Source organism: Polypterus senegalus, chromosome 3 (genome assembly GCF_016835505.1).
Source record: "Polypterus senegalus isolate Bchr_013 chromosome 3, ASM1683550v1, whole genome shotgun sequence".
Taxonomy (NCBI): Eukaryota; Metazoa; Chordata; class Cladistia; order Polypteriformes; family Polypteridae; genus Polypterus; species Polypterus senegalus.
Genome location: NC_053156.1, coordinates 177,065,488 through 177,091,460, shown reverse-complemented (window position 1 = coordinate 177,091,460; position 25,973 = coordinate 177,065,488). Strand labels below are relative to the sequence as shown.

Below are 25,973 nucleotides of genomic sequence, written 5' to 3'. Positions count from 1 at the left end.
ATATGTCAAACGCTTCAGAGCCTTTCCTCACGGTTCAGAAACAGTTTCATCCCAAGAATTATAAACGCACTCAATCAGTCCATCAAGTGCTCCTTGTAGAACGCTTTGTACAATCACCTTACTGTAAACTTGCACTACAGTTATAACATTGAAAAACCTGAGCCACTTTATAAAGCACGTATTTACATATGATGACAATATAATTTTTAAGATGAAATGCAGCAAAATATGTTGATTATATTATACAGATACAACTTTAACTTCATTTAAATAATCCGTATTTAAACATGTGAGGACAATGTGCCTCCGCGCTAGCTAGTTCACGGATTGTTCCTGCCTCGCGCTGTATATTTGCTGAGGATGGCGCGACACTGGAAGGATAGACGGATAGAATAATTAAACACATACTATGAAGATATTTCAATGTTCCTTAAAAGTTTTAAAGAATCGTTGTTGTAAGCTTACAGATGGCTTAACATCTATTACAGAGCTGATTGTGTGGCGATTGGGTATCTGGGGAAAGGAAAGTAACGACAGGAATTGGAGGATAGTATGTTTGAAAGAGATAGATAGATAGATAGATAGATAGATAGATAGATAGATAGATAGATAGATAGATACTTTATTAATCCCAAGGGGAAATTCACATAATCCAGCAGCAGTATACTGATACAAAGAAACAATATTAAATTAAATAGTAATAAAAATGAAAAAATTTAAAATAAAATTAATGTTAGCATTTACTCCCCGGTGGAATTGAAGAGTCGCATAGTGTGGGGAGGAACGATCTCTCAGTCTGTCAGTGGAGCAGGACAGTGACAAAAGTCTGTTACTGAAGCTACTCCTCTGTCTGGAGATGACACTGTTCAGTGGATGCAGTGGATTATTCATGATTGACAGGAGTTTGCTTAATGCCCGTCGCTCTGCCACAGATGTTAAACTGTCCAACTTTAATCCTACAATGGAGCCTGCCTTCTTAACAAGTTTGTCCAGGCGTGAGGCGTCTTTCATCTTTATGCTGCCACCCCAGCACACCACCGCGTAGAAGAGGGCACTCGCCACAACCGTCTGGTAGAACATCTGCAGCATCTTACTGCAGATGTTGAAGGATGCCAACCTTCTCAGAAAGTATAGTCTGCTCTGACCTTTCTTACATAGAGCATCAGTATTGGCAGTCCAGTCCAATTTGTCATCCAGCTGCACTCCCAGATATTTAAGGTCTGCACCCTCTGCACACAGTCACCTCTGATGATCACAGGGTCCATGAGGGGCCTGGGCCTCCTAAAATCCACCACCAGCTCCTTGGTCTTGCTGGTGTTAAGGTGTAAGTGGTTTGAGTCGCACCATTTAACAAAGTCTTTGATTAACTTTCTGTACTCCTCCTCCTGCCCACTCCTGATGCAGCCCACAATAGCAGTGTCATCAGCGAACTTTTGCACTTGGCAGGACTCGAGTCATATTGGAAGTCTGATGTATATAGATTGAACAGGACCGGAGAAAGTACAGTCCCTCGGCGCCCTGTATTGCTGCACACAATGTCAGACCTGCAGTTCCCAAGACGCACATATTGAGGTCTGTCTGTAAGATAGTCCACAATCCATGCCACAGGTGTGAATCTACTCCCATCTCAGTCAGCTTATCCCTAAGGAGCAGAGGTTGGATGGTGTTGAAGGGCTAGAGAAGTCCAAAACATAATTCTTACAGCACCACTGCCTCTGTCCAGGTGGGAGAGGGATCGATGAAGCATATAGATGATGGCATCCTCCGCTCCCACCTTTTCCTGGTATGCGAACTGCAGAGGGTCGAGGCGTGGCGGACCTGTGGCCTCAGGTGGTGAAGCAGCAGCCGCTCCATGGTCTTCATCAGATGTGACGTCAGAGCAACAGGCGGAAGTCATTCAGCTCACTAGGACGTGATACCTTTGGGACAGGAGTGATACAAGATGTTTTCCAAAGCCTTGGGACTCTCCCTGTTCCAGGCTCAGGTTGAAGATGCGCTGTAGAGGACTCCCCAGTTCCAACGCACAGGCCTTCAGCAATCGTGGCGATACACCATCTGGACCCGCTGCTTTGCTGGCACAAAGTCTTTCAGCTCTCTGCTCACCTGGGCTGCTGTAATTGTGGGTGGGGATGTCTCACCTATGCTGGTATCAGCAGAAGGATGGTTGGAGGATGCAGTACTCGAGGTGAGAGTGGGTTACTGTGATCAAACCTATTAAAGAAGTTGTTCATTTGGTTTGCTCTCTCCACGTCTGTCTCGATGGCGGCACCCGCTTGAGCTGCAGCCAGTGATAATCTTCATCCCATCCCACACTTCCTTCATGCTGTTGTTCTGCAACTTCTGCTCCAGCTTTCTCCTGTACTGCTCTTTCGCCCTGAGCTGGACTCGAGTTCCTTCTGCATGCACTTGAGCTCATGCTTATCACCACCTTTAAAAGCCCTTTTCTTCTGGTTCAAAAGGCCCTTGATGTCACTTGTAATCCATGGCTTGTTGTTAGCATAGCAGCATACTGTTCTTACTGGAACTACAATGTCCATACAGAAGTTGATGTAATCAGTTGTGCATTCAACAGCCTCTTCAATGTTCTCACTATGTGACCCAAGCAATATATCCCAGTCTGTAGTTCCAAAGCAGTCTCTCAGAGCCTGCTCTGCCTCAGGGGACCACTTCCTGAATGAGCGTGTGGTTGTAGGTAGCGCCCTCACTCTTGGTTTGTATTGAGGCTGAAGCAGAACCAGGTTATGATCTGCTTTCCCAAGTGCAGGCAGTGGGGTGGCACTGTATGCGTCTTTAACGTTTGCATATAGTAGGTCAATAGTCCTGTTTCCCCGAGTGTTACAATCCACATACTGGGAGAAGGCAGGTAATGTTTTGTCCAGCGTTACATGGTTAAAGTCTCCAGCGATTAGCACAAGAGCCTCAGGGTGCTGCGTTTGTAACTTAGCAACTGCGGAATGGATGATGTCACTCGCCATCTCCGCGTTCGCTTGAGGGGGGATGTAAACAATAACAGCAATCACGTGTCCAAACTCTCTGGGCAAGTAATAGGGACGCAGACTTACGGCCAACAGTTCGATGTCCTTGCAGCAAGTGGAGATTTTAACGTTTACATGTCCTGAGTTGCACCACTTTGTATTGACATAGAGAGCGAGTCCTCCTCCTTTCTTCTTTCCACAAGTACTTGCGTATCTGTCCGCTCTAACTGTGCTAAACCCGGGTAGCTCCACGTTAGCATCTGGGATGATAGACGTTAGCCACGTTTCACTAAAACACAGCAAGCTGCATTCTCTGTAGGTTCTGACAGTACTGCTACAATAATTTCATCGAAGGTCACGCACAATCACGCACAGTTTTCCCCTGTTTAATAACATGCTTTAACTCCTATCATCATGAAAAATATATCACATATACTGTACATCTCAGTATTTTAATAATTCAGAGAGCTGTAATATCACGAATGTAATGGATTCTGTGTCCTGTCGGAGGAAGAGAAAGAACAGAAGCACGTAGTGATTCACACACACAGAGCACATTGAAGATCAAATAAAAAACAAAGCATTTAACGTGCTACTTTAGTTACGATGTGATTGAGAAACTAGTAAATTAAACGATTTTAAGATGGTTTATGTTCTACTTTAATGACAAAATAAACTATGTGATTAAAGTGGATATTTTGAGATTGAAGTTAACATTTCATGCTTTTTTCCTACTCTTTGCCTTTTTTTCTCACTGTACCCTAATAAGCTTCCATATGACACTCGGACAGTGGGCTACGTCTCGCCTTTTCACGGCGACTTTGATATGTGACAACTTCTTTTTATGTTCGGCACTGTGTGACTTTGTGAATTTGAGCTTGTTTCTCCAGCACACTATGTCACTCGATCAACTTCCTTTTGTTGATTATACTACTGTATAAACCAATAGATAGTACGTTTTTCTTTGCCTCCACTTGGTATTCACTGAAATTCTTCTATTTTCCCTCTTGCTTTTGCCATTGCCTTTTCACATAATGCTGAGCTTAAGGTCTATTTATATTGATTTGAATATTCAAAGAGACGTAATTCTGGGAGGAGACGGGGCGGGACAGAAGGCGCGTGCACGTGCGTTAGTTTTTACACTGATCGGGATTTATGGAGCAGAAGAACGCGGAAGCTGGAATACGCACAAATTCCTGCATCTGGAATTTTCTTTGCGTAAGCACATTTCGGCTTTTGTGCTTACGTCATGTTATAGTGCGAATTCTACGCACAACGTTATACATGAGGCCCCAGGACACAGTGTGGTACCAAAAGTTGAAGGAGTCTTGCACCACACCAAAAGGTCAAAAGGGGAGTACAGGGACTGGTCATTTCAATTATAATGACCTACAGAGATGACTAATTCTTTACATTGACTTGAAATAAACTAACCAAACAGCTGGTTTAAAAGAATTAATTTGTAATCTTGTTCCTTGGTTTAATACCAGTTGACTGATAGAAAACATATTATCTAAAATGATCAACATAGATAGGGACAACACTGTTGTCACTGGACCTTTAATTATTCAAGAAAAGGCAGAACATGAAAATACTATATCACTGAAATATATCCATGACAAGCAACTTAATTTATTCCTGCTCAGTCCCCTGGTTTGAAGATTGTATCTTCAAATATCTGTCTTTCAACTAAAGCATTGGGTTGGCATTCCTTCTCTACAACATAAGATTTCTCCTCCCAGACATCTCACACAATATTCAGAATCACTATCACTTACTGTTATGGTTTACTTTCTACTTATAAATTAAATTAAACAAGAGTTAAATTACTATAAAAAAAGCAAAGGAAAATATTGAAGAAAAATTAAAATGAAAAATGAATCACCCAAGATGAAACCCAAATCCAAAACTCAAAATCCTAAATTAGAAACTATTATTCTAAATGCCAAAATTAATAATACACAAAAGGTCTCATACCCCTAACTATAATATTGTAAACTAAAAGGTTCAGAGTTAATGTCAAAGTATAATATTTACCATATTTGAAATGAAAGAAGTACGATAAAGAAGCTGAAAATGCTAATTCCTTCTAATGCTATGGCAAAAAAGCCTTGGGTAGCAGCACAATGTATCACCTGAAATGATTAATCCAATGGTGGCTTTCCTTCTGAAAAATCAGGATAATATTAGTAAGAGATTAGGCAAAAGCTAAAAATGCATAAATAATACAAAATAAAATGTAAATAGAGCAGGGATTGGCAAAAAACTAATAATATGAAATATAATAGAAATAGGGAGATGCACAGGGCCAGTTCTAAGAGATTTATCTGGTACAAAAGCATGAGGAACCAATCTGTATGCAAATCAGAGGGCATTACCCAGTCCCATTCCCTTCCCTTCCTTTTGTACTACTTTCTGCAGTATCTGTTTTGAAAGGTTTGATGAGAAGACTCAATCTATGAATCTTACACTTGCACATAATAATTTTTACCTGATAATTTAGCTTTTTAAATAAATGCAATGTGACAGGGGTACTCTTTGTTGTCAAGTATCTCTATACAGTGTAATGTCTTTTGTGATGAAGTTTTAAATATGAAAGATATAATATATAGGGGCATAACACAATTAAATGCTTCCACTTCCACTTCCCCACTGTACTCAATAACCCAATAAAGAAAACCTTTTTCCATAATAAAAGACAGAATTGTCCCAGGTGTGTTTTAGGGGCACATTGTTCAGATGCTCTGCCCCTAAATTACTGTATGTGTGGCTGCTCACCACTTACTAAGCTGGTTATGTAGTCTTTTCTGACAACAAGTCACACTGAGTTCCTTTGTACACTTGCATAGCTCCTCCCCATTCTTTTCATCACTTCCAGCATTGGGCAGACTGAAAATCAAGAACAGCTTTATTAGTATTATTTTTTGGGGATGGCCTATGTCCAATCCCTTCGAAGCTGAGTTTGATCCCATGAAGAGATTAATAGGTATCACTAGAGGTAAATTAACAGATGTTACCAGAGGTAAGTGTGTAAACTGAGAAGATGCTAGTCATGAGTTGTAGACTTTTCATAGAGATTTGGTGTAAATCAGCGGTTCCCAAACTCGGTCCTAGGGACCCACTGTGGCTGCAAGTTTTTGTTCCAACCAACCTCCATTTTTCATTGGACTCTTAGCACAATTAAGTGAGTCATTCTTTCCTAGTTTCTGTGTTTTGGAGTCAATGTAGAAATTACAAACTAAGTTAGGTACATTTTTATTAATTAGTTATATAGGGGAATATGCAGTTTTTTATTTTGTTAACAGTATTTCCATCCTAATTTTCATTCTGCTTTTCCAGGTGTTCTGGTTACATAATTGATTCTGTAGTAATTAACGGGTTTGACACTGAAGTTGTTGTGGCTTTCATCATCCTGGGTGTATTCTGTGCTGGTTGTTAATTGTCACTATTAGGGTTAAATGAAGGGAGCAAACTATACAGGAAAAGGGGAAAATAATAGAAAAATAACAAAAGAGAGTTAAGCATTTACATCTTTAGAAAAAAATAGAAATATTTCTAAAGGTCTTATAAATATAAAAACCATATTGCTGTGTTTTTCTGAATGCAGAATAAGAGAGAGTAAAAAAGAACAGCTAATTAAATAAGATCATTTGTTATCAATTATTATCGCTGATTGTGAATCTGGTTGGAAGAAAACCCTGCAGCCACAGTGGGTCCCCAGGACTGAGTTTAGGAACCACTGGTGTAAATAAAGTAGCAAACTCAGTTGAATAGTATTCAGGTTTCTTTATTTACTGAGCACTAGTGTTGATCAATAAAATTCAGCAAAGCATTTGACTCATCGAATATGCTGTGCTTCCTGGTGACCTTGTTTGCCCAATATATTCCTGGAAAATTGCCATGCAGATGGCTTAGACAAACATCCTTTTTCTAGCACTGCCCATGGTGCTTTGCGATGCCAGCCTGACATCACACAGCTGTATTAGCTGTGTGCAGAACTTTCACACTTATGTACTGTAATGTTGCCACCCAATCTGATATACAAATGAGTTATGTCATGACTTGATCAGTACTTCATCTGGATTTACACCCTGCAAGCAAAAAAACAAAAACTTGTAATATTTTCTTTGAAGGTGTGCATTACCTGAGCTAATGAGAATATCATGAGCACTGACACTGGATATACGTATCCCTGTATACTCATTCATTTACTTGCTGCACCACAGGGGCACAGGGCTAATTTTTTATGCCAGTAGAATGTGAGTACATTAGCTGATCTAATGATAATATTATGAGTACTGACACTGGATACATTGAGTCAAAAATCCTTAAAGGAAATGATAGTATTAAAAAAAAAGGTTTATTATTAGTCCTGCGGTGGGTTGGCACCCTGCCCAGGATTGGTTCCTGCCTTGTGCCCTGTGTTGGCTGGGATTGGCTCCAGCAGACCCCCGTGACCCTGTATTCGGATTCCGCGGGTTAGAAAATAGATGGATGGATGGATGGTTTATTATTACTTAAAAGATGTTTCTATGTTATGGTTGGAAGTAAAAAGTGTAAGGCTTATGCACAGATAGAGCGAAACATCTGTGCCCAGAGCAATGGAAGGAGCCAGTTCCACACTACTGCTTCATTGCTTCACTGCTTCATATGCTCCAAAATCTGGAACTCTGTGAGCGCAATAATACATATGTATTATTGCTAGTTTGTAGCCATTTGTTTTTTATTTTGTTTGTGGATGTTATTTCATTGAGTGAGGCATGGTGGCACATGGCCTCCTCACAGCTAAGATCACACAATCAGACCAGCATAGTTGGCAGCTCTCAAGAACACTTAAATCACAATTGCTCCATTATAATATACTCAAAGTTAGTTCAGGAACTTCTTCCCCATTTACTTCAATGCATTTCATAGAGGTCAGCAAAGTTCCTTAACACTTCTGTGATTTTGCCCAACTCGATGCAAAGCGAACTCCATGGAGTTTCTTGATCACTACTGAGCATCTATAGTGGCCTTGACAGTTAACTCTAATGTCCACCAAAAACACCTGGCACATTCTCTCCATGTATGGTTTTGTCCATTCACTTGTTGAATAAACATGAAGTTGACTTTTAACTTGAACTGCCTTCTGCCCATGTCCTCTGTTTTTTTTTCTTGCCCCATTGGTTAAAGCACAAGAGCACAATTTTCTTGACGATGTTTTACCCTTTAACCATAAAAATTAGGCTAAAGGCAGAAGATTGGCATTTGCTAACACTTCTTCAAAATGATGCAGAAGCACTACAAAATTTTGATTCTGTTTGCAGCAGACAGATTGATAACATTCAGGCATGGAAGGAGTGCCTGTGACTATAGTGACTGATCTTTTAGAATGAGGTATTTCAGAATGACTGTGGTAGCCTTCTGGAAAAATTGTTGAGCATTTCTTTAATGATGTTAATTTAAAATGAGTTACCGTGAACACTGACTGAGGAGGATGCCACAAAACAGAGAGGCAAGGACTGGAGAACAAGTCAGATTGGAAGGAGAAAGGGGTAGACATCATGCTGAGAGATGCAGAGTGAGAGAAAGTATCATTTACATGAGTGAATGGGATAAAAAGTAGTGGAAGAAGTAATGGTTAGTGGCAATTATAAAACTGACAATAATATTTACATTTGTTGTTCTAGGGGAACTCTCCTCTACATAAAGGTTTATGCAGGGATTCTAAGGTTATAGAGAAGTCTGATTTTTAATAAAACAGTGAATATGCCTGAATAAAGTAATGGCTGAAATGTCCATTCTGTGTGGTATCCACCACAGCTTAAAATATAATAATATTATTATCACCTGCAGCCCTTAACTGGATTAAATAGGCTTCATAGCTGATAGGTGAATTATTTATTTCTTGGTGGATATATTTATTTTGAAAAATGTCTTTAACAAAGGAAACTTTAAAAAATGAATCATGTATTACTGAACTTAGCAAGACAGAATAAAGAGAATAAGGAGCAGCAAGTTTTGCATAGGCAATATCATACTAGATGGCAGAGAAGCAAACTATTAAAAAGGGTACACTAAATGTAATACAGATGAGTGACAGAAAGCATAAGTAGTCCCAAGGTGTCTTTTAAACACATGGAACTTCAAGAGGTGTCTAAATGTGAATAACCTCAGGCAGTTCTAATGTTGAGATAAAGCTCACTCTACAGCTTGGGAGCAAGGGGTGAGAATGTCCGATAATTGGATTTCATCTAGGAAAAGGCAAAATAAATGCATAGATCAAGACAAAATGAATGCTAGTTGTGTGAGGAGAAATGCAGAAATAAAATCGAATGAAATGGGGAAAGAGATGGAATTTAACATGCAGGTAGCAGCATTATCATTAAGTTGGAGAGAGATTTGCTGCAGTCCATTTGTATAGACAGGACAAATGTTTAAACAAGAAATTGAGTGAAATAGTGATAGAGAGATTTTAATGACTGCTAATAAGTAAGAAATTACTGGAAAATTGAAGAGATGTGTTCATTGTAAGAATAAAAAAGTCATGCTGAGGCTTCTGACAATCTAAGGAGGGAGGATTCTGGGCTAAAACATGCAGAATGAAAGATGGAAATGCAAACTCTAGAAAGTATTTTTGTCCAGCAGATCACAAAAAAGGCCTTTTTGAACAACATGAGCAAATGTAACAGGAACAAAGAAGCAGTCTTTGAACTAATATTAGAGGCCAACTAAAGGAGAGCTTCATGGGGAGTGCTTTTTTGCTAGGTAGAAGGACTAAACCTACAAGCTAAACTTTAACTAGTCCAGTCCAAAACCTGAAAATTTAAATTTATGATTTAAAAAACAGGGGGAGTATTTCTAAGGAAAAATAAGGCTATTCATTACTAAAACCAGAACATTTTGTGCAGATTAATATTTGTTGAAGCTTAACTGCAGAGGATTTCACAGAGGGCTGAAAAGAACAGGGAATATTGGTCCTGAATTAAACACTTGAAGGTTTTTGAGAAAAATGGATGAGTGACACTGGCAACAGACAGACAGACAGATAGATAGATAGATAGATAGATAGATAGATAGATAGATAGATAGATAGATAGATAGATAGATAGATAGATAGATAGATAGATAGATAGATAGATAGATAGATAGATAGATAGATAGAATTAAATAAATAAGTATATAAATTGGTGGATAAGTAAATAAATGTACACACACTCTTTGGTCTGAACACACCCCAGAATGACTATAAAGTAAAAAAAAAAATAGATAGAAAGAAAAGTTCTGACTTGTCTTTCACATTCTCAGTGAGGCATCATGCAGACATATTGCGGTTGGTATAAAGGAACTCCAGTAGCTTTTCTTGACAAACCTCTGCAGAATAATTCGTTGGCTGAAAGTATTCAGTGTGTCAGAGAGAGGATGTGCAGCATTGTTCATAATCGCATTCAATACCTGTGGATCTAAGTGAAGGCTTTTTGTAGAATCCCTTCAATGGAGAATGATATGTGGCAAGGGACTTAGAAAAATGTGTCTCACTGGGATGCTTAGATCTTAAACACTACAATTACTTCTTTAGCTCTTGGAGGCACAGTTTAATAAAGGGAAACAACAGTTAATTATTTTAAAAGTGTATTAAAGAGTGTAAAAACAAAAATGTAGATGTGCTGGATAAGCATGTTTAAATAAAGATCTCGTTAAACATTTTTCTTTATTAAAAAATTAAAGAAAATTACAAAAGAAAGAAAGATATGAGAGAGAAGGGAGTAATGAGTTGGAAAACATCTGAAATAATTATAAGCGTTTTCGGATTTCAACAAATGTATGGGTAAAAACAAAGGCAAAGTCATTATGATAAAGGGATGTCACTGAATGTATTAAAGAAGCAACAAGGATTCTATTCAGAATATTAAATAACAGCTTGTAAAAATACTGAAAAGGAAAAGAGGACAGATAGGCACTTTCCATGCAGGAGATATAAGGTAAGATTGAAGACTGATTCAGACTGAATGATTAGAGGGAAATGAGCATAAGGAGAAGAGGAGATAACTGAAGAAAGATATTGGTCAAAGTATTCACATAGAACTATATAAATTAATCAAGAAATGAAAGGATGAAAACAACTGAAGAAAATGTAATACGTAATGCAAAATTGGTTCAATATATACTGTATAAAGGAATGAGTGTCAGGTTCTACATAATATTTTATGTTCCCGTTTTTACTGCAATTATGTTACTCATTTCTTTGTTATTTCCAAGTTGTTTCTTGGCATCCAAGATAGCTGCAATATTGTGACATCATAGTATGGGCATTGCATGGTATCGCTGTCACGTCATAGACAATATTTACCCCATAAAAGAATGTCTGTAATCACAGTAAGATTATCAGATCAAACGCTAGAAGTGACTCTACTCCATTGGGCCCTTAACTCTCAATTGCTTTGTCCTGGGCATGTTAATCTGTATCCAGCCCTGCAAGCAGGAACTCCAACTTTCAGGGAAAACTTGGGGGTTGGTGACAGGATTAGCATTCCAGCCACCATAAAAAAACCTCACATTGTTCCAGTGTTGTGCTGAGGTGTCACCTGTTGCACGGCTGCTCTCGGGTCCCAATTCAGGTTGTTCATTGTGATTCTTTTTGTCTTGATTCTCTGCTAAAATGTTTATTGCCTATACAAGTGTTTTGACACTTTATAACTGTATGTTTTGCTTCTTATTTGCTTGTTGTTTTTTATGATCATTTAAAGCAAGCCGTCATTAAGCAATGTACAGAAACATATGAATAAAGTGTTACCAAATGTATATTATATGTAATCACTAAATTAAAAAACAAAATTTAGAAATATCTTACCTGAATTGATTTAGAACAATACCATGCATTGTTGGGCCTGTTAGGTTCAGGTCTGGTGAAAGACGTCTGGCATCTTTTTCATGTTATTTGTATTCCTTGTGTGAGCTCCTTCAGTTGGAACATTTTTATTAAACCAATCCTCTACCCCATCCCAGCTGCCAAGAAGAGCGTAAGCAATTTCCTTGGATTTGTCAGACAGAATAAAGAGCAATACATGCCTTGATGTACAGTATCATAAAATCAATCAATTAATTAATTTTTGTGTACATTTTGCACAGTTCATTATATTTGACTCGGCATGCAGATATGTGAGCATGGGCAAGGAATATTACTAACCATAGTTATCTTGAGAAATACCTTTTTTTAATGTTTTGAAGAAAGCTATTGAACTATTGTGTCTAAAACATACTATTAAAATGACAAAAAATATTTAAGACGTAAATATTTTTTTACAGAATAATTGATTCTAAAAGTATTCACCCCTTCAAGTCAGTATTTAGTCGATGCATCTTTGGCAGCAATTCCAGCCTTGAGTCTGTGTGGACAGGTCTATATCAAATTTGTAAATCTGGACACTACTAATATTTCACATTGTTCTCTACAAAACTGCTCAGGCTTTGTCAGGTGGCATGAGGATTTTGAGTGAACATCTTTTTTCAGGTTCAGACACAAATTTTCAACACGGCCACTCCAGGATATCAATGTTGTTTTTAAGCCATTCCTGTGTAGTTTTGGCTTTTTGCTTGGGCTTATTGTCTTGCCGGAAAATAAATCTTCTCTCAATGGGCAGAATTTTTGCAGACGGCATCATTTATTCCTGTGCGATTTCCCTGCATTTTATTTATATCCCCCCACCGCCACCCCCCACCCCTACAAAACACACTAACAAGCCTTGGGTCTAATATAGAGAAGCATCTCCATAGCATCTGCCACCACAATCCTTCACAGTGTAAGTCATGTGTTTTTCTTAATGTGCAATATTTGATTTACACCAAACATGGCTGATAGTCTTATGGCCAAAATCGTGTTGTTTTCTCATGAGAGAACATATCCTTTTTCCAGCTGACTTTAAAGTCTCCCATGTGCCTTCTGGCAAGCTCTAGCCGAGATTTCATATGCATTTTTAAATAGTGGCTTTCTCTTTGCTATTTTTCCATCAAGGTGTGCCTGGTAAAGTACCCAGGCAACAGTTTTTGTATGCACAGTCTTGCCAATCTCATCTATTGTAGCTTGTAATTCCATCAGAGTTATCACATGTCTTTTGCTGGCCTCCATCACTACTGTTCATCTGAAATAATCACAGTTTTTGTGGATGGCCTGCTCTAGGCACATTTACTAAAAAGTCATATTCTTTATATTTCTTGATTGATTTACTGTAACTGGTCTCCAAGGGATTTGGATATTTTCTTGTATCCCTTGACTTGTACTTTCCAATCACATTTTCCTAGAGTTGCTTGGAGTGTTTTTTATTATTCTCATTGTGTAGGTTAGGCCACGATACTGACTCACCACAAGCTGGACCTTACAGATAAGGCGCATTTACTTTATACAACAATCAATTGAAGCTCCCTGATTAGCAACGATGATCTCCATTTAATTATGTAACTTTTAAAACTATTTGGCCACCCCAGTGATGATTTGTGTGTGTCATAGTAAAAGTGTTGAATATTTATACAATCAATTTTGTGTTCTATAATTGAGATCACTTTGCAGTGATCTGTTTTCACTTTGACATTAAAACGTCATTTTTGTGTTGATCAGTTTCAAAAAAGTCAGATCAAATCCACTTTGGTCCATTATTTTATAACAATAAAATAGGAAAACTTTTGAGGGGACGAGCAATTATTATTGGCACTGTATAAAATTATTATGTATGTGTTTTTTTTTTGTTTTGGCATGCTTTTTATTATAGAAAGATACAGTATGTTTTGTTATCTTAGGACTGTAAAGCAGAAATGTTAAATACTCTGCATTTAGAAAAAGCTCTCACTCTATCACCTAAATATATTTTAACAATCTGGCCTTAGAGGGTAGTTGAGTCATCATAGAACAGCTCTACTTGAGCTTAAGATTCTTAATACAGTATTTGACATAGCAATATAAGCACTTAATGAATGCCAATGAAAATCAACGAGCAGTTAAAGCAGAGAAAAGTGGAGGGAGGAACTGTCATGTTCTTGATTTATACACAGTGGGGACTCTCTAGAAAAAATAAGACAATTCAGTCAGTTACATGACATTCTGTTAGGCTGCCTGAACATCATTTTATGTGTCTTTTCTACACTAAAATCTGAATCTTCCCTGTTACAACCATGAATAAGATATGAAGCTTAGAAAGAAGATAAATTCGTTTTTCAGATGTTTTTAAAAGCTGGTTATAACTTTGTCTTCCTATACAACAAAATGTGCAAGAGCTGTTTTTTTCTCATTGTACACAATGAATAGTTTCTAGTGAATATAGGAGACGTGTGCATTAGGCACCTGAGTTTTACTTTTAAAATAACATCCATCTCCATAAAAGCAACATAAAAATTACTAGAGTTACAGTTCTGACATGATTTCATGTTCTGACATTTTTTTTCCTTCAAATGTGTGTTTTACAGGTATACGAAAATGAAAACGGCAACCAACATCTACATTTTTAATTTGGCCTTGGCAGATGCTTTAGCTACAAGTACCCTGCCTTTCCAGAGTGTCAATTTTCTGATGGGAACATGGCCCTTTGGTGATGTGCTATGCAAGATTGTCATGTCCATCGACTATTACAACATGTTTACCAGCATCTTCACTTTGACAACGATGAGTGTCGACCGCTATATTGCTGTCTGTCACCCTGTTAAAGCTCTCGATTTTCGTACCCCACGGAATGCCAAAATTATCAATGTTTGCAACTGGATTTTATCCTCAGCAATTGGTTTGCCAGTGATGGTGATGGCAACTACAACAAATGATAGTAATGGCAAGTATTTTGCATGTTCTGTGAAAAGAAAGATTTTACAGCAAATTATAATAGAAAATATAGAAGAATTTAAAGAGCATGGTTCCTTATGTTATTACTATATAATAGAATTCCATTTAAAAAATTACAAGCAGAAGAAATATTTCCCCTAAAATGTCAGTAAGAATGGAGTGTAATTAATAGGTTGAAAGTTACATGAGAGCTGGCAGAATATGACCCAAGTAAGAAACCATAAGAGATTGTATTTTTATTTGTGACATTATATATTGCAAATAGACAAAAGGCACAAGATAAAGGGTCAGGGACACCTGAAGGCAAACCCCATATATTGAGGTACACAAAAGGTGTCAAAGAAAAAGCATGGTACTACGCAATGTTGAGATATCATCAATTCACAAGATGACGTCATTTCCCTTTATATGGAATTCTGTGAGGAAGAGGCGGGTCCAGGAAGTCTGATTCCAGAACTGACGTCAGAGTGGGAGAGCTGTAAATCTTCCGTTCTGCAGAGGGAAAAGGAGAAGAGAGAGCATTATTAGACAATGCCCTCTCGTGTCTCCAACTTACTTAAGCCCTTAAGTTGCTTCCCAAGCACAAACCTGTGACGATATGAATAAGAAAATGTTACACACATGTAGATATTATTCAAATGGTAGCCCATTCAGATTAGGTACTCATAGACTTCTACACCAAAACCCTGAGCTGAATTAGATGGGTTTGAAAGTGAATGGGTTAACACTATCACTAAAATCATATTAATGCAAACGGAAATTCATATGTTAAAAAGGAAAATGCTTTAGAAACAGCTTTATATCTGAGATGAACTCAAGAATCTTCTTGTTGCAATTTCTTCTCACAATCCATGCATTGTGTTTTGTTTTTTGTGCTCTCTTACTTTTGCCAAAGGGAATTCTTTGGTATTTTTGCAGTAGTATTAAACTACAGCTCCAGCATCCTGGACTGAAAGAAGTAGAAAAATAGAAAATGCTTCTTTGAGACAAAAAATAATAATTTAAGACAATCATAGAAATAAATGACCTTTAAATTAACTCAGGTTTTATGTGATTACAAGTCACAAGACTGTTCTGAGGTTACAGTTATTATTGGCAATAAAGGAAAGTTATTGTAGGCATTAGGAATGGCTTTGGTTTTTAGTCATAAATTGTGTTTTTATAATCAAGGGAGTGTGTGCTGTACCAGCTATTGCTGAGATTTAATATGCATGTTCCACAAAGAGTTTTTGAATTGAATTAATATATAAATGTGGTCATATTTTCCTATTTAAAACAGCGACCTCTCAAACCATGTATAACTTGTCCAGGAATATCCTACTAGTAAAATGTTTTCAAGGTCAAGAGCAGCACCAGACTGACATATACTGTAGCACAGAACGTTCTGTACAAGACTTGTAGAGGAGAAACCAACACTTGTAGTAGGAGCTGGTAGATGCTGATAAATTCTCCATGTGTTCTGTGTGCTCCAGTGTAACAAGCAGGGGTACCAGTTTGGATGTCTGGGGTGGTGGAGAGAGAGAGAGAGAGAGAGAGAGAGATGGAGACAGGGAGAGAGAGAGAGAGTTACCAATGAAATACACAGTTTCCTACTGGACTCTAAAAGATAAGAGAATATGAAGGTTCTAGGAATATCCATTTCCCTATCAGTAGTGAGGCAGAAGCCCTAGAGCTAGCAAGACATCACAAGACTTCCTGATTGACAGGTGACAAGACATTGCCACTACCTGATTAAGGTAGGGTTTGATTACCTATTTAAGGGAGGGGTCAGAAAAGGCTGTCAGAAGGCCAGTGCTCTTTTGCTCATCCAATTGAGAACATCACTGTGTTGTCTGTCTAAGGGAATGATTATGGTGACTATCGTAGATACTTGTCCCTGTTAAATGCTACTGAAGGCTCAGAGGTGTTGGGGCATTAGAAGCCACTGTAGCTTAGTGTTCCTGTGACACAAGTAAAGGCCATTTCTGACCCTGGAAGTCATGACTGGAAATGAAGCAAGGAGGAGGTTTAAAATTGCCTTATGGCAAGGTGAAAGTTAAGTCTGGAAGCAGGCAGACATGAGCAAAGTCTCACTTGAGGGAGGAAAGGGATTCAGGCCATTGTGTGCTTTACAACAAGAATGGTTATAGGAGATGAAAAGACTGCTTTGGTGGTATTTTGGACATAGCAGGGAGTGTCTAAGCTGGTTAATTTTGCCCACTTTTATATTCTAACATTTAAGTTTATCTTCTATCTAGATATATTGATTTATTGTGAGGTTATTTCGATTTAAGCACTCTTTGTCTTCTTGATATAATTCTTTGCGTACATGGCACACAAGTGTTCATGTAGCTGCTGCTCATTGTTCTGTCTATTTTGCTAATCAAGCGTAATTCCTGGCATTATTCATCACATGTAATGGCATGGAATTGGTGTTAGTTTACTGGTTCCAGCCCAGTGTTTGCCATAGTTACTTGACAATAATCATAGGGAAAAGTCTAAACAGCTATCATGTAAGCTAACATGACTTATGTAGATGATACTGTATTTATATGCTTATATATAAAGAACAAAACTAAGTCCCTTATCATACTGTAGATGGTAGGTAATAGCAGTTTGAGAAAACCTAGCCATATCTGAATAACAAATACTCATTAAATATATGCAAGAAATTACAAGTTTAATATCACAAGATTAGCTGTTATTAACCTTGTTCTAATGCGGTGCCCTTTTGGCATTTGTTTGTGACATAACCCAGGCCAGAAATCATTGAATCTTCTCATCTTTCTTCATGACCTATAATGCTTGAATATTTTGCTTTGGAGAATGGCTGGAAAATATGTGAGGCTTTTGCACCACTTTTTATTCTAATTTACTTTTTTTTTAACAATTTAAAAACAAAAATTGAAGAGAATATTTTAATAAGCATATTGCTATCATGCTGTCGAAAATATTAGCAGCACGAATTACCCATTTGTTAATCTTGTTAAAATTAAAGCCACCAGTGAAGATCTGTAATAATTGTAAACTTCTTTATCCTTCCAATATCTTATCCAGTTCAGGATTGCTGGGGGCCAGTTGCTTTCTTATAAGCACTTGGCCCAAGGCAGAAAAATGGACAGGATCCCTTTCCTTAGTTGAGCCCACTTAGTCACCCCCACTCACTCATGAGGCATATCAGATGTTTAAACAGGGCACCTCTCCTTATTTATCTGTTATTTTAATAGGTCACTGGAAACAGTCAGTCATTACCCTAGTCTAAATGGCTACAAGCCAACAGATCTCACTTCCATTTGAACTTTTAGTGAAGAACATTTTAATGATACAGACTAAACCCTTTCAAGATAATCACCAATTTGCTTGCTGTGCAAACAGAAGTTTAGAGGATGTTTTGCTGGTTATAATTTTCATATTATATTTTTCTTATCATACTGTATATTTTCTTGATAAGCCTGACTTCTGTGTCAGAGCATTATTTCCAGATTTCTTTTTCACTGATAAATACTAAATAACCCCATTTATTAATTAATTAATTGAACAGTATGAATTTTAATCCATATATTATAGTATGCTTTCTGGATTTTCCGTTAAACTGTTTAAAGGGCATTCAGTTAAACACAGGGGTTCCTCACATTTGGGTTATGTCTCCTTTACTATTTTCACTGTATACTAGTGAATGGAGACCAACCAAATCTAGTTTTTCCTTTATTAACTATATAGAAAACACTAAGATACATACCATATTACACAAATGCTATTTGATATTCAAAGACACACTTTTGTTTACCCCTCATACTTCCCAGGAGAAGATGTACAAATAATGATTGAATATAAATATGTAGGAATTAACAGCCTTAACTGTTAAAGGTGCCATAACATATAGAAAGAGTGTCATACTATTACAGTATCTACATTCAGTAACGCAGTTGGAGGTCCCAAGATAACTAGCACACAAATATCTTTAATATGTTCTGTTAGGCTGCTGTGCACAGACACACAGAACATTTCAAAACAACAGATGTTTTATATAAGACTTTACATTCAAAAATTTAAATTGGAATATTATAATAAAATATCTATTCTAAATGCAATCATTCTCTGTAAACTCAGTCTGCTCAGAGTAGACTGGGATCTCACGCTGTCTTTTTTATCACAGCATGATACTGTCTGCTATTACTTTCAGCTCCATTGACTGGTTTAGTAGCCTGATAAATCAAAATTTAAAGAAGCTCCATCAACTTACCAGACAGGGAGCAAAATTATTGGTGTTGACATAGATAACTTGATATGCATTTGCCAGCGGGAAGTGATGAAGAAACTGCAAATCCTCTTGCCTGATCGCAGCAACCCATTATATATGGCACTTATCTTCCTTAACTCGGGTATAGTTGCCTTAAAGACCCACACAAATCACTCTAGGAGTTCCTTTCTCCCCTGTGTCATATAGCATATTAATAAAAAACAAATAATGCAGTATTAGGGTTATAAAGACTTTCATAAGAGTGGTAAAACTTTCTATGTGAAGCCTTTCTCAAATTGGTAGTAGTAGTTATCAAAGAATAATTTTAAAACGATGTACAGTAAATGTGTCAGACTTTTTGGAAAACTGGTACATGTTATATCCACTGTATATGCTTTTTATTCCTGACTATGTGGATGCAGCTCAGAAGACACATTTCAAACTTGCTTGATTAGACATGACTAAATAAAAAGCATTAAACAAGTCAATCTTTAGTCACAACCTAACCTAACATGCATGTTTTCAGCTTGTGGAAGAACTAGAGAACCTGGAGAAAAACTTAAACAGACATGAACTGCAAACCGACATTGCCCCAGGTCTGGTGTTTGAACTCAGAATTCTGAAACACAAGTGCACCTCTCCATTGTAAACCCTTGCTATACAATATAAAATACATTGCAGTATTCTACATTTTTGTTCATGCTGTGTTAATCCAAGTTTGGTACCCCGTGCACAAATTCCAAAAATTAGATTACAATTCGGCCATTTTAATTAATTAATTTCTTTGTATTTTAAAATAATTCTGCAACAGAAAGCCAAGATCTAGGATATAAGGATATTCTGCTCAGTAGCTTGACAGTTGTAGAGCTGTGCATTTATGCTAAGATTAAAGATATCTTAGAGTCGACCTGTAACAGATAAACAAAATGCTGAATAGACAGATCCAAATATGCACATCAGAAGCATCATGAAAAAAAAAGATGTTTCAATATGTTGTATAATTTGACAGGGATGCATTTGTCCGTTTTTTTTAACTTGACTAGAGTAAAAGCTTCATGGTGGTTATATAGCTTTACAAATGAATGTTCTTTTTGACATATCTCATGTTTTAAAGTAAAGTTTGATAAACGCTGTAATAAATGCACATTTCATATACAAAACACTACTTTATAAAACTAAAAGTAGTTATTTTAAATGATTATCCATTTTTATTGTGAAACTTTGATTGAAATGTCTGCATAATATTAACAATCTGATCCAATATTTACTATAGCATACTAAACCTTTTTACTATAGGCTAATGGAATCTGTCAATCATCCATCCATCATCTAGATTGTTGCAATGAGAAGATGTTTTTTTACGTGTATAAAGCAGGATATCAGACCATCATGGGGCTCACCTCTACTGGGCCAGTCAGTATTAAAAGACACCTTTGGACTGTAGGAGGAAAAATTATACTTCTATCACTGTGCTATGAAATTGTACCAACATTAAAAACGAAACAATTTCAGTACTGTAATGTTGATTAATGTACATTAAGTGGCACAAATGCATACACTCGTTACTATGCTGTATTGATAAATTCCATACACTGTACATGCAGCTTGCCACTTCCTTTGGCATATTATGAGAAAAATATAAGAAGCAATTATCAAAAATACACTGCAAAATGTAAAATATCCCAGACATCAATCTATAAAAATAGGAGAACAGTATCTGATTATAACTGATTATTTCCCATGCTAAACAAAACATTCACCAATCTTGTAACCAGTGTCTTCTCAAATGTATGCCAGGAGCTAAAGAACTATACAAATTATATAGTTGTAGCTGTTATAATTAAGAATTACTGACTGCACTCTACGTTTCTGTTACTTTACATTATTATAACAGTCTTCAAACACCAGATTTTTTTTATCTTTGCTTTAAAGTTCTACAATGCATGGCTAATATATCTAAAATGCTCGAAATGAATTCTAAAAATAATGCTGAATAATGTTATGGATTCATTCATTCAGAGACCACATATAGCAGTTCATTTTATCATAAACTTCCAGGGTGGCACTAGCAATGCAATCGAAGCTTGCTCCTCGTGCTGCATGCAGATTATATTGCTCTGCAGCACCAGATGAGTGCTTCATGAAAGAGATTATAAAATGAGAAGGAGAAAAGTTATTCCTTTTTCTAAAACCATTTCACAAAGTAGACATGACTTTAGAAAGTTTATTTTCTATAACAATTGAATATTATAATCCATTACTGTTTTTAAGGGTTTTCTTGGATTACATCAATATTAGGATCTTACTCAATTTTAAACTTCACTCTCAATGAAATCCAACTATAATTAGAATACATTATAGAAGATGGTTACTGCTGCCATCTCACGATTCCAGAATCTTGGGTATGAATACCAGCCCAGATACTGCCTCTATAGAGCTTGCATGACTTTTTATTATTGTTTATTAAGATGGTACCTTTTTTTAAATTGACATAAAAGTCTAAGATAAGTACAATTGTGTAAGGGTCCTAAACCAGAGGGCAGCATAGTTGTATATGAAAGTATGTTTTATCCTAGCTCTCCACAATACTGCCTGCTGGCGTTTTTCATCATGTACCCTAGTTTATGCTAGGTTAATCTCTAGCCAAACACTGGGTAACTGTATCATGTCTTGAACTCATAACATATCTAGGTTTATACCAAGAGTTGCTGGGATAGGCTCCTCTCCAAAGTTCCTGAACTTTAAACTACTCAGCTATTTAAAAGACTTGGATAAATCATTTACTTATCTCATAGTATATACATTTGGCTGCTTATGAAATTTTCAAGTATCTGTCAGCATTGCAATGTGAAAAAATGCTTGCTAAAATGAAAAAGAAGACTAATTAGTGTTTGTAAATTAGTTGACCTTTCTATTTTTTTTAAGTTTTAGGTGTCACAGACTGTACTCTAACATTCCCTCATCCATCATGGTACTGGGAAAACCTTCTGAAGATCTGTGTTTTTATCTTTGCCTTCATCATGCCTGTTCTTATTATTACCGTGTGCTATGGTCTCATGATCCTCCGGCTGAAAAGTGTTCGAATGCTATCTGGCTCCAAGGAGAAAGACAGGAATCTCAGAAGAATTACTAGGATGGTGCTGGTAGTTGTTGCTGTGTTTATTGTCTGCTGGACACCAATTCACATTTATGTCATTATCAAAGCTTTAGTCACTGTGCCCAGCTCTTTGCTACAGTCAGTCACCTGGCACTTCTGCATTGCTCTGGGCTACACAAACAGCTGCCTGAATCCTGTACTTTATGCTTTCCTTGACGAAAACTTCAAGAGGTGTTTCCGTGAATTTTGCATTCCTACTTCCTCAACAATTGAACAGCAGAATTCAGTTCGAACAAGGAATGCACCCCGAGACCAAAACTCCAGTGCACAGACTGTGGACAGGTCTAACCACCAGGTATGACTAGCAGTGGAGATGTCATCATTGGACTCACGATTTCAGGCTAGTGATGACTTGCACTCGGAAGTGACACAGTTCACAACAGGGCTTTGACATACAAGACTCTAAAATGCGCTTATGTACCATTGTAAATGCTATTGCAGCTGTAAATAAAGAAATTAAAATACGTGAATTTCATGGCTGTAGAATTAGTATATTCAAAGAATTCTACATCTTCATATTGGCACTTGTATAAGCATTGAGGTCATCTCTTCTTTTTGCAGCACATTTGAAGGAACACAAAATGTAAATATATCAATTGCAGATTGTTGCTGCTATCCTATGGAACAGGCAACATCTGCACATGCTTGGATTAGGGCTACTTCTGCACTCTAGAATTGTGTACCTGTCTATCTATTGTACTTCTTCAGTAACCTGTGCTTAAATGTTTCTTATCTAGTTATCCTATAATTCAATATTGTGGGTTTATTCTCCTTATTTTAAGTTGTTTGGACAGTTTGTTTAGTTATACTTGTATCTATAGGGAGATTAATTGTAGCAGATGGATTTTCACACACGCCTGAGAACATTTTTTAAAAAGTTGTATATAATATTTGAAAACGATCAGATTTTGTCAGTGGTGCATATTTTCTACACTTAAGGCAGGCATTTTTTTAATGTTATTTTGAACTGACATATACGATACAGTTTCCAGGATATTTAATCTTTAAAAATGCAGTGTGAGTGTCACATAATTGCTTGATTAAGACCACATTGGAAATATCTTTGACACTAAGTAACAAGTTAGGAGATAAAGAGAGAAACAATTAGTACATTTTGAAAAAAAAAAAAAAGTCTGTGAAACATTACTCCCTGGCTTCTAATTTGGGAGAATCCTACTAAAATATCCCTTCACCTACAAGCAATTCCCTGATGCATCATTCTCAAAGTTTCAAGAAAAGGAAGAAATTAAAGAACTTCATGTGCTAACATGTAACACTAGAAAAATCTTTGAAAAGTCAAAAGATTAACCTTTGATATTTATGAAGAGAAATGTTTTAACTTCCCAAACAGAAATTTCTCTCTGAAATACCATATCATAATCCTTGATGTCAGTCAAAAATAATGCACTGTAAGAGAACAATTACTTGTTTCTGAGATAACACATTTTAAGCATATTTTTTATATTACTAAAATAATGACATTCTTAGTTTTGGCAAGTTTTATTTTTATTCTGAATTTAATATAATGCTAATAGCTCAACAGGACACAGTAGTTGTGATATACTTGCATTTGTATTTGTGATGAAGCTTTTTCCCAAAATGACTTTCAAATAATCTTTAAATATCCTCTAGTAAAGGCTTGTTTCTTATAATGAAAAGGCTATACATACACTATAGGTTTTCAGAAAGTTTTAATCCTGAACCTGAAAGGTGTATCCTGTGATAAAAGTGGCCAAAGATTAGACCCTGTACAGTACTTATACATGTGAATTACAGGTTTCTACCATTTTTGGTTTATAGTGTATTTTTCTTGTTTCAGAACCAAGTCAACATGGATGCCAAAAACCACAAAATAAAGTATCTTGCTGTCACGGAACCAATAACTCTAGAGAGCAATATGTCTTCGGAGATTCATTCTCACCTAGATAATACATACCTGGAGCAGTCTCCTTCACATGCCTCAGTCAAAGGATTTGCTGCAGAATTCAGTTGTCAAACTTTGACATTAATGACAGAAGAAAATGTTGCCAATGTGGAGCAAAGTGTAATGAAGAATCAAAGAGTGTCAGTGCATGAGGTGGTAGACACTACAGGGATTAGTTATGGGTAAAATAAATCCATTCTTCATGAGCAATTAAATATGAGCAAGATCTCTGCATATTAGTTACTCAGAATGCTGACTCCTATAATGAAGTATCACTGCACCCAATCTCTCAAGTGAATTTTGAGCTAGTGAATTCAAACTGGGAGAAATATAAGACATGTTTCATAAGTAGAGATGAAATGCATCACTTTGGCACTTTGGCAGTCCAAACAACAATTAAAACAATGAAAGTGCAGGTGATTTTCTAACAACAAAGAAATCCAAGGTTCAAGCCGGTGCTGGCAATATCTTATTCAGTATGATGATAAGAGCATAGTGATTACATACATCAAAAAGCCCACATAACCCATCAGCATTATGTTGATTTCCTTTGTCTTTTGCTGCAGTGAATTGAGGAAAAGCAGTAAGGAAAGCTGTCTACAAAGCTGATCTCTTAACATTTTGATTCAAATATATACTGTATTCTCAAGACCAGCCCCTTTATGACTACCTGTTTGCCAATCTGAAAAGCTTCTTGGATGTGCTGTGCCAATGATGAAGATGTCAAGTCAGCTACATAATGGTTGCAAAAAGCAAGACAAAACATTTTACTTAAGTGCCATAGAAAAGCTTAGTGAATGTTATAATGTAATTGTGTTCATGAGGATATTGTTGAAACATAATACTTTGGGATTTTACTGATGTTTGTTTTAATAGGTCAGGCTCAAAATCTCTGGTCACACAATTTATATATATATATATATATAGGTTTAAACATATATGCTTTAAAAAAGCTCTTTAATTATTTTACTATAGGGGGATGATATCAGCTAATCAGAAAAAAATAATTATACCTAGCCCTGTAATATTGCATTTTATTATATCGTAGTTACTGTAGAAAATACATAACACACAAAAATACAACGGAAGTCTGTTCTGTGTTAAAATTCACCTTGTTGATGGGTTATGCATAGTTTCTCCTTGTTTTTGTGGTTTTACTCCCAAGTTTAAATGGATACTCTCAAGCCTCTATGGTCATGTGTAGTTGTGTTCTACCATCTTAGTATATAAACCACAATCAGCTGGTGTTGCATTTACATAGGCAAATTCTTACCTTGTATGTGTTGTTACTGGGCTAAAATTTACACTGGGATAAACTAGAGGAAGAAATTTAACACTTATTGAAAGAACAGAAAAATAGTACAATGAGAAAATAAGCACATCTTTAATACAAATTATGTAAGTATATAAAAATCTGACCCTCATTAATACAGAAATGGATTATTGTGTTCTAATCTAGCAAAGAGAGTAGAAAGATTGCACTTTACAATTTTTCATTCAACAGTATGGGTTGAGACAAAATTTGGTGTATTTTTACCTTAATCATCCAGTTGCAAATAATTATATAGTCACTAGACAGTAGTTTGAATCGTTTTGCTGTACATAAAGATAAGAAATTTGGTCTAATTATTGTGTAGCCTAATAGGCAGAGATGGCACTTTCTAAGGTAAACAGACTATCCAGAGGCTGTAAGATATGGCAGACTAACTACAAGCAATGAAATGATACGATCAGTAAGCATTGTACCAAATATAGCCCACATTCTGACTTGAAGATACTGAAGGAAATCAAGATCCCAATGTTAACATCAAAATATCTACAGGCATTTCTTATGGAAAACTGTCAGAAACAGACTGGACAAAGTTTTTGTGCAGGTTTAAACGGAAGAACTTGTTGTT

The 25,973-nt window shown here is 36.6% G+C and overlaps 1 protein-coding gene across 1 annotated transcript in view; it reads left to right on the top strand.

Moving 5' to 3' along the window:
* oprm1 (opioid receptor, mu 1) overlaps positions 1-24,059 on the top strand; it is a 156,750-nt gene extending 132,691 nt beyond the window's left edge. The window contains exons 2-3 of the mRNA XM_039748242.1: positions 14,409-14,779; positions 21,920-24,059. Coding sequence (XP_039604176.1) covers positions 14,409-14,779; positions 21,920-22,452 — 904 coding nt within the window. The 3' untranslated portion in view covers positions 22,453-24,059. The remainder of the gene's footprint in view (positions 1-14,408; positions 14,780-21,919) is intronic.
* Positions 24,060-25,973: the final 1,914 nt, after the last annotated feature.